This window comes from Sander lucioperca, chromosome 7 (assembly GCF_008315115.2).
Source record: "Sander lucioperca isolate FBNREF2018 chromosome 7, SLUC_FBN_1.2, whole genome shotgun sequence".
Taxonomy (NCBI): Eukaryota; Metazoa; Chordata; class Actinopteri; order Perciformes; family Percidae; genus Sander; species Sander lucioperca.
The window spans coordinates 11,247,988-11,257,186 of NC_050179.1; the positions used below are offsets into that span (position 1 = coordinate 11,247,988).

Here is a 9,199-nt window from a genome sequence, read left to right on the forward strand (position 1 = left end):
CTGTTATTTTCTTGCGTTATAAAATACGTGCTACACCATATTATGTCCACATTGTTAACTGACCATTAACTCTTTGCAGATGCTTTTGACCGGGAGTACAAGTTGGCATATGATCGCCTCACCCCCAACCAGGTTAAACTGACACACAACTGTGACCGACCCCCCGGAGCAGGGGTCATGGAGTGCAGGAGGACTTTTGGGGAACCCAGTCTGTAAACTACTTCTCTTCTTTTGCCCCATTATATTTTTCCTTCACGTTCCCTGCTACTGTTTTGTTGGTCTGCTCCTCAGACTCAGGACCAGCTCACCTGACTGGAGCATAGAGCTCTTAAGCACAATGTGAAAATGACACTTAATATAAAGCAACTGCCACGCATTTCTTGTATACTGTTAGAGGTGAGAGGCCTGGAGTGACGAACTTGTGTTTGTAAATAATTAGAAAATCCACTGTATTTTCCATATAATTATTAATGTTTGTACAGTTATTATACAGTCCACAGTACATTTTATAACTTTGTTTCTGTTGAAGCTGTGAGTAAGTATGTAAATGTAAGCGTATGATCACGTTGCTGAAATTCACAAGTGGTCCTGGTGACCTTGTCAAGACTGCTGTTGAGTGTGTGTATAATTAGTCCTTGCTTTTAGACATTTGAGTTTTTACAAAGCACTTTGACAAGATGAGCATGCCATTCATTCTCATTTATGTAATGCTGTGGCCCAGCAGCATACGCTTAAATGGCTTTTTATTTGGCAGCTGCAGGACTTACTGCACTGTTAATATTTTCATTACATGCAGTGAACGAAAGCAAATAAATTCCTCCTCATCTGCACCCTGTACTCATAGCAGGGCCATGATCATATGCCTGAATACAGTAAACTAGACAGTAACATAGAAAAACGGTACCATTATAAAACATATTTCTAAATCATGAAGGGACTACTCAATTAATGTATATGCACAATGTTTATTTGTTATCCTTTTTTGTACAGTGTACCAAAAGAACCCAAAAGGGAATAGTACTAAGATTTATTTACAGTTTTTTAAACAATAACTTTTTAATGTAAGGATTTATGTGTTATATGGGACCACCAAGGATAGATTTCCTTAAAAACAGTACAATCAAACTAATAGTAGATGAATAAAAACAAAATGTTTTCTGTTGGTTTAATCAACACATTTTTTTGATAGAGAAATTAATTTATACAATAATGGATCTTTAAAAATGTAGTATTTGATTCTAGTATTTTGTATATTTTCTTTAGGTCTTCACTGTATAGTGTAGATGTCAGTTTTAGACATTTGGACAACAGTGCACTGTTTAATGTGACATACAGCAAAAAGAAAAGGCATTTTAAATCTCTTTGATGATTGTGCACGTTTCTTTGCACTGGGTATATTAAAAGATATGTTAATGTCAAAGGTGTTACGTTAAGACAACAGCTCTGACCTGCCCTAATTCAAAATCACTTCCAAAAATGAGTGTGATGGTTCACTGTGTTAATATTGTCTTTCACTTTTAACTGACAAAAGCCTGCCTGGAATGGTAGTAATGTGATGCCGCTCTACAGCTTATTACTGGACTTCACCACAATAACTTATGATGATACGATGCTGGATAAGACAAGGCTGTGTGCTTGGAATAAACACCAATATCACAGTTGGGACAAAAACAAACAAACACTGATGACCAAAACATTTGATGTTTACATGTTGTTTACACAATTTGTCAATTTAAACAATGTTTATGAAGTATTATTTTTCATTTGTAACACAGATACTAATTTGTATGATTTTTATATAAAAAGGAAATCAAATTTCTTCTTTGGCTGGATCTATAGTTTGCTTTCATTTATGAATAAACACATTTATTCTAAGGAAGTCAAGTTTGATTATTTCCAAAGTGCTATTGCTATGCCTGACCTTTTTATGAAAACTGATATGCATGAAAGAACAGTGAGTTCAAGAATGCTCAGGTTCTCTTTAATGAATGTTATAAAATAGTTGTTGTGTGTACTTACATGTTATACAAATTCACATTTAGAAACCACATACATTTTCCAAAATGTGCACACATTCTAGATTTCTAGTTACATTCTGTAGATGCTGTATTGTAAACAGTGAAAAAATGTTAATACTCTTATTAGTGTTCATGCTTATACACTTAGCTACACTATATTAGTCAATAGTTCTGTGTCTTTTTGTATTAAAAATGTATGTAAAAGCTGCCATTGTTACTTAAAGTGAGTATGTAACAAGTTCTAGAAAATGTAATGTGTATTGTTGCTGACATACTGGACACGTCACTGGCAGCAATGCAGAGCAACTAGCCTTCTGCACTTCAGTTTCTACAGATATCCAGACCTATGCACATGATATCTGTACATGTATGTATAAAACAGTTGCGCTTCTGTTGTGAAGTGAAGAGAATGCCTGCTGTAGCTTCTGCTCACACATTCAGATAGAAACTGGGCAGATTATGATGCGATCCTCCAGCATCACGCTAAGCACCAGGAAAATAAAGTAGAGCAGGAACATTGTGGAACCCAGCAGCTTATTCATCTTCCACTTACAGGATGCAATGGAGATGATGGTAAAGAGGAGCATGATAAAGAGCAGCACGATGGTACAGAAGAGCCCGTTGCTGCTGACGGCCACTGGAGCAAAATCGTGGAAGGATGAGTACAGGAGCCATGGCACCGGAAGACTTAGAAACAAAGTGACAGGGCGAGAAACAGAAATGTATCAACTGAGTGTTCATCAGCAATTCTTTTTCAATTGTAACACATCAGACTATTGGAGCTCACCCCACTGTGATGTCAAAGATGTTACTGCCCACTGAGCTGGACACAGCCATGTCCCCCAGGCCTTTACGTGCCACTATCACACTGGTAATAAGGTCAGGGATGGATGTCCCTGCAGCCAGGATAGTCAGGCCCATAATCTCCTCTGAGATGCCGATGGTCTCACCCACCTACAAGGGGAAGTTCGATAAAAGTTAAATGAGAAATTTCTCGGGGCGGCCTCTAGCTCACCCAGTAACCCCCATGTTGGCTGAGTCCTGCAGCGGTGCAGGTTTGACTCTGACCTGCTGCCCTTTGCTCTGTGTCAGCCCCCATCTCTCTCCCCCTTTCTAGCCTGTCCACTGTCACTGTATAATAAAGGGAAAAGCCCCCAAAAAATCTTAAAAAAAGAAAAGCTTAAATGGAAAATGACTTTTATGTTTTAGTCAACATGACTGATTCAGGACACAATCTTTAATCAAATTATTTAAATTCAATAAAATTCACAATGCTTTGTCCCTGTGTGCACAATCAGAAAACAAGGCAACACATTTCAAATTCCATGTCTAAATGTTACTACAGTAACTGACCTGATGGGCCCACCACACCATGAGGTAGGAGAAGATAGCAATCCACAGAATAGAGCCCAGGAAGGTGACCGCAAAGAATTTTCTGGATTTCTGTTGTACAAAGTAAGTGATGTAATAGCAAAACACAGTGCTGAGGAATTTAAGATACCACAGCTGACCTCAAAGATGTGTCTGGTTCTTACCTTGTTGCGTACATCTGGAACTGTGAGCCACAGAGGGAAGATTATGGGTAGCAAGAAGAGGTAGGTGGCTTGTTTACGTGGTGTGTCAGGCCAATCTAAAGACAGAGGTTCATCTTCTTTCTCCTCTTCTTTTTTCTCCCCCTCATCTTCATCTTCCTCCTCCTCATCATTTTCTTCTTCACTGGACTCATCGCTGTCTTCATTGCTGTCATCTTCATCACTGTCAGAGCCTCCTGACCCATTGTCTCCTGCTGGCAAATCCTCCTGAAGTGTTGGGGAAAGAAATCATTATGGACAACAGTAGAAGCAGAGAAAAAAGCAATAAAAGATGAAAAAAGGAGCAAAAAAGCCTTAAGAGGCCTTTTGCCTAAAGTTGTAGTTCCGTACATTGACTTGACAGTTATCAAAGACTGACTTCTGGGCTTTATGATAACCACCAGGACATGGTTGGAGAGTACCTTATTGTCCTCTGGTTGATCCTTCTTCTCCGTTGCTAGGGCTGGGGCAGCCTCTGGCTCTTTGGTCGGCTCAGTTTTTCCTCCACCATCTACGAAAGGAATCCCAAAAATCGTGTGCATTTCCCTGATGCCTTTTACTCATTCAGCTATCTGAAAATATTTTACTGGTCACCCACCTACATTAATTAGCAAAACTGCATAAAATGATGCTAAAGACAAATTTTCCGAGTGGTTGGAATAAAGTTATCATATATTATTATACTGATGGACAGAAATGTAACATTTCTGTTGTCACAGAACCTGTGTGATTCACTCAGTTCAAATGCTAAAGCATTTTGGCTGTATGCTTTTTTGCAGTCCAGGTGATAAGCAGCTTTCAGACTCTGTTCATGAGCAGAATTTAAAAAACTGACTGAAAGACAGCTGATCAGCGACCGTTACATCCTTCCATGTTACCTTCAATTTTGTCTTGAGTTTTGCTCTCTGCCTCCGTCTAGCCACATTATTCAGTGTCTCGGCCTTATCCTTAAATTTCTCTAAGAACATCAAACAACTTTAGGAATTCTGTGATGAATTACTCAGTTATGTCATAATAATTACAATAATCTCAGTTTCACTGTTATATGGAGGACAATCCCTATGCCTTACATGAGTTAGGCAAAGAGCAAATACTGGCAGTATACCATCAAAAACAACAACAGTATTATAATCCTTACTGCAGCACAGAACAATGTTATGAGAGGAAGAGAGAGCTTTTCAAAGGAATTGCACAAGACAAGATTTTGCTTTTGGCCAAAACCAGTACATGAATTCCACTGCTTCTTTGTCATATTAGAAACAGCGATTTGTTTCCAATGGACAAAAATGTATTTTTTGCTGTTCCTTTTGACCAAATGTCTCAGATTGAATACACTCACCTAGCAAGCATAATTAATAGCAGAGGTTGATATAAATAACCATGAACACAGTATCAAACCGTCAAACCGTCACATTGAAAGCATTTCTAACTTTCTTTAAAGATGTTTTCCATTTGGGTTCCAAATGGGCTCATTGCATACACATTTATTTGAATACCAAAATCATCTTTGTGTCTTTTACTTTATAAGCACATCATTATCTAGGTAAGTTAAGTAAGATATTTGTAATGTTGCTTTGAAGTGGGTTGATACAAGCTGATAGCTGTGATCCAGATTGTATAGGCTCATTCGAAAGCTGATTATTGTGCTGGAGTAGTGGAGTGTTTGCTGCCTGGAAGCCTTTCAGATGAGCAAACCAGGGGCCAGGGCCACAGGTACACAAACTGGGACATACATACTGTGGTCTTGCCTCAGGCAAACAGAAAACAGGAAAATATGAACATTGCTGTGAGATGATCCTAGTGTGAACAGTGAACACCATAGCACGGTGTATTTTAAAGCTGCGGTAACCTTACTAACATATCAGAATAACCTATTCGGGAAAACCAGAGCTTTAACCAAGCTGTGCAGGACCAGTCTGTTACCACATTGTTTGCCCATCCAACAAAATATCATAGTTAGACCACAGCGATGTGTGTCCTAAAAATCATGTTTATATTTCACTGTGGGCCTACACATACATCCCTCCATAGACTGAGGTACGAATTGGGTTGCGTATATTATGTGCTTAGTATAAATCTGGACTTAGTACTGTCTTTATTTGGGACACTTTGCTAATCCATTTACTATGAGAAGGATGTAGTTCCTAGAGACTCATTACAAAAATACTTTAAGAGGCAGACAATGATCAATTATTAGTGCAATCTGTGTGCTGATACGGTACTCACCCTCTCCTAGAGGATCTAATGTGTGGATCATAAGTTGGAAGATGGTGTTTCTCATGGTGCTGTTGTGCAAAGAAGCTGAGCTTCCCCCTCGCTGAAGGGATGGCTTCAACTGGGAAAAGAGATGAAGGTCAAAATAGCTACTCACTATAACAGACAGTGACAGATCAATGTTAAACAATCATACACTAGTGGAGGTCAGTATTTTTTCTTGAGAAGTGCATTGACATGTGCCAGCACATATAGGGAGGCTTGTTTACATGATGTTATGATGAACGGGACTGTAGAAAGGTTAATAAGATGTAGAATAACATGTAGATGAACAATGTGAGTGTCTATGAGGATGTTGCTTTCTATGTCTTTCTTTTTGCAGTATATTGGTTGGTTATTTGATTTTTTTTTTTTTTTACCTTTAACCGACTCTTGTTCTCTGGAGCAGGATGGACATTATATTCAGCGTCCCCATTTGCCTGCATGCAACAATGTTTTTTTTTTACTGAAAATTGTTCATTGGTAAAGATAGACAAAATTAATTTCATTTAGGTAGAGCTTAAATATCAGTATATACTGTATACTATAATATTATACATTGCTATTTCACACATTGCATACTCTGCAGGTCTTGTTAGGGTTACATGTCTGTAAGAGATGGAGCTGTGTGTCGTGTATAGGATTATAATTTAGCAAAATGATCCCTCACCCTGTTAAAAGAAAACACTATGGTTTTAATATATATGATGTGATATAGCATTTTTAACATATTAAGTAATAAAAATATGTTTGTTATGAACACAGCTCTGGCAAATACCCAAAGTGAACACAAATAGGGACAGGTGTTGCGAACTAGCCATGGCTATAAACACTGTGATACAGGCATCGGATTGTTCTTTATGTAATAATCTATGTTTTTTGTATCTGTCCCTATTCAAATAAACAACAACAACAAAAATCATTATTAAGTCTAGAAAATTAAGTCTTAATCACACTTACCAGGGTTAAGCACAGTATATGTTTATGCTACAGTTTTTACAGAACTGTAGCATTTATCTTCAATAACTGTATATATTGTTCTTTAAAGCTCCATAGCTTTGTTCTCTACATACCACTGCCACAAATAAGTATGCTAATATGCTAGCATATACAACTTTAGGCCAATGTCTGCAAACTGTTAGTAACTCTTCAGAGTTTCTTCCACATTTGAGAAAACACTCTGTGATATAAATTCCTAATGACAGACTCATTATTGTGTAAATTGATTAAATAATCTGATTTTAGACCAGAGTCATGTTCTGTCACAGGAGTGCTTACCTTTTCAGGGTTTTCCACAGCAATAATTCTGACAATGTTCTTGTTTTTGAGCAGTAGAGTCTTAAAGGTCCGCTCTATTTGCACGTTGAACTTCATGAAAATTACATAGAGAGTGTAACAGGCCACCAGCATCATGCTCTCCCACCACATTATGACATTATCCAAGAAGAAGATGATGAGTAAGATTAGGCCAAGTATGTAGAAGGATACATCTCTGAAAAGTGGCCACCAGGTTAGATGTAGTACCTCCCGTGAAAACAAAGCACACATTCCAATCACAAACAAAATGTTGAAAACTGCTGAACCAACAATTGTGCCAATACCCACATTGCTGTGGGCGATGAAGACTCCTATCAAGGAGGTGAAAAGCTCAGGAGCAGAACCTCCAGCAGCCATAAAGGTGGCTCCTGCTACATCTTCAGAGATGGCTAACTTGTCTGTTATTACCCCCAGTGCAGGAACAAAGAACTCATCACACACAATTGCAAGTGAAATGAACATGTACATCATCCCAAAAATGTGGAGGATCACCCAGCCTTGTCTACGGTCTTCAATAGAAAAAAGATCTTCAGGGTATTCACCCTTTATATGTGGAGCTTCACCAGGAGAAGCTGGAGTGATGGTGGTCACAGAAGGAGCTGGTGTGGGCGTGGATGTCTCTAGTGGAGGCTCAGGGGCCACGTAGATGCAATGCACAATAGTTCGGTTTGTAGTTGGTGATGGTGGAGATTCAGTGGGGGTGGATGCTTTAAAATTTGAAGTTGTATCCGAATGATTTACACCATGCATCCCTGGTGTTGTTTGATCTGTGGGCTCTAATTCATGTGTTGCAGTGAGAGGTTCCTCAAGCCCCTGAGTCTCTACTGTAGCCTCCTCAACCCCCCCTGTTGAACCTTCTCCAAAGTCCTCTCCAATCTGAGGCATTGGCAAAGGCTTGTACAGTCTGGCACTGATGGTCAGCTGGTAGAGGGTACAGAGAAAAACCCCAGAGAGGAGAAACAGGATCCGACTCAGCTGCAGTTGCTTCCTTCTTGTACAATACATTTCCCTCCAAAGCGTTGTGATGCTACTGGCTATGGAGAATTAAGCTGCATAAATGGACTTTGGCAGAGGACAAGTCTAGCTCTCTCCCCAGCAGACCGCGGGGTGACAGGATCTAAAACTTCAGCTGCGTTATTCATGTCATCCTCAACTCTTCTTCCCTATTGTGAATGAAAAGAAGCATCAGAGACAAAATGACATTTAGACAGCAGGTGGCACAACAGTAGTATACATTTGAAAGTGTGTGAACTACTCAGACAATAGACCCACTCATTTAATAAATAATGTCTGTCAAAGCATTAGTGAGAAGTTCATTTAGATGTTGTTATGACTAATTTCTTTGCACGTTGGTTGTTTCTCCAAAATAGAATGCATAAAATAAGTGACAGACGAAAAACAAAAGACAAATAAATAAATAAATGCACATTGAGAAAAAACTAAAATAACCTAAATGTCATGTGGTAAGGGGTTAGGCTAATTTCCACATAAATCACAAAGAGAAGAAACAACACAACGCATTTTAAATACAAGTGCAGACTTACCACAAAACCAATGTCTGCAAAGTCAGGGGTGCAAAAATCTCCAAAAGCAGATTTCCACAGCTGGTTATTGTGGCACAAAGAAATTGTTGCCAATGGCCACAGGGTTATGTAGGACACAGGACAAGTGTTTACAATGGATCAGCATAATACCTGAAGTCTTCTAAGAGGATTATGTGCATTGTCTCACTCTCACTTTATCATGAGCCTACCCTAATAATATTTAATTTAATGCAAAATAAAAGTGGTGATTTAGTCTAATGCTATTATGTTGCACAGCATAAAAGTATTTTATAAATCCTGAGACTGACACTTGGAAATAACTGATCATACAACGAAACATAACAATTTGAACTGGAACGTTTTTGTGCCGACTTTTTCAGCACAGGAATATGAAATTACCCATTTAAAAATATGCATCACATAAATCTGCTTTCACCCGGACGGATGTAGTGATGTAGAACACAAATACGTTTCGTTCTCATCGTTTTGCAAAACC

The 9,199-nt window shown here is 38.6% G+C and overlaps 2 protein-coding genes across 6 annotated transcripts in view; one reads left to right on the forward strand and one right to left on the reverse strand.

The window, feature by feature from the left end:
- dennd4a (DENN/MADD domain containing 4A) overlaps positions 1 to 1,929 on the forward strand; it is a 27,861-nt gene extending 25,932 nt beyond the window's left edge. For all 4 annotated transcript variants that reach the window (XM_036003012.1, XM_031283329.2, XM_036003013.1 and 1 more), the window contains one exon: positions 80 to 1,929. In XM_036003012.1, the coding sequence (XP_035858905.1) occupies positions 80 to 216 (137 nt within the window). In that variant the 3' untranslated portion in view covers positions 217 to 1,929. The remainder of the gene's footprint in view (positions 1 to 79) is intronic.
- slc24a1 (solute carrier family 24 member 1) lies at positions 950 to 8,934 on the reverse strand. 2 transcript variants are annotated; one of them, XM_031283332.2, is made up of 9 exons: positions 8,704 to 8,934; positions 7,121 to 8,322; positions 6,223 to 6,282; positions 5,816 to 5,924; positions 4,012 to 4,100; positions 3,554 to 3,817; positions 3,372 to 3,461; positions 2,806 to 2,972; positions 950 to 2,705 (listed from the first exon to the last, which is right to left on the reverse strand). In XM_031283332.2, the coding sequence occupies exons 2-9, from the start codon at positions 8,162 to 8,164 to the stop codon at positions 2,456 to 2,458; spliced, it is 2,073 nt and encodes a 690-aa protein (XP_031139192.1). In that variant the 5' UTR covers positions 8,165 to 8,322; positions 8,704 to 8,934; the 3' UTR covers positions 950 to 2,455. The 2 variants fall into 2 exon arrangements, with proteins under 2 accessions (XP_031139192.1, XP_031139193.1); XM_031283333.2 differs by lacking the exon at positions 6,223 to 6,282.
- Between the last annotated feature and the right edge of the window lie 265 nt (positions 8,935 to 9,199).

Bases quoted from the DNA above. Each gene is read 5' to 3' on its own strand.
- slc24a1 (XM_031283332.2), bottom strand. From the start codon at position 8,164: ATGTATTGTACAAGAAGGAAGCAACTGCAGCTGAGTCGGATCCTGTTT. The intron at 3,818-4,011 runs GTACTCTCCAAC...CCAACACTTCAG, and splicing joins ATCAACCAGAGGACAATAAG to GAGGATTTGCCAGCAGGAGA. The intron at 2,706-2,805 runs GTGAGCTCCAAT...TTTGTTTCTAAG, and splicing joins ATCTTTGACATCACAGTGGG to TCTTCCGGTGCCATGGCTCC.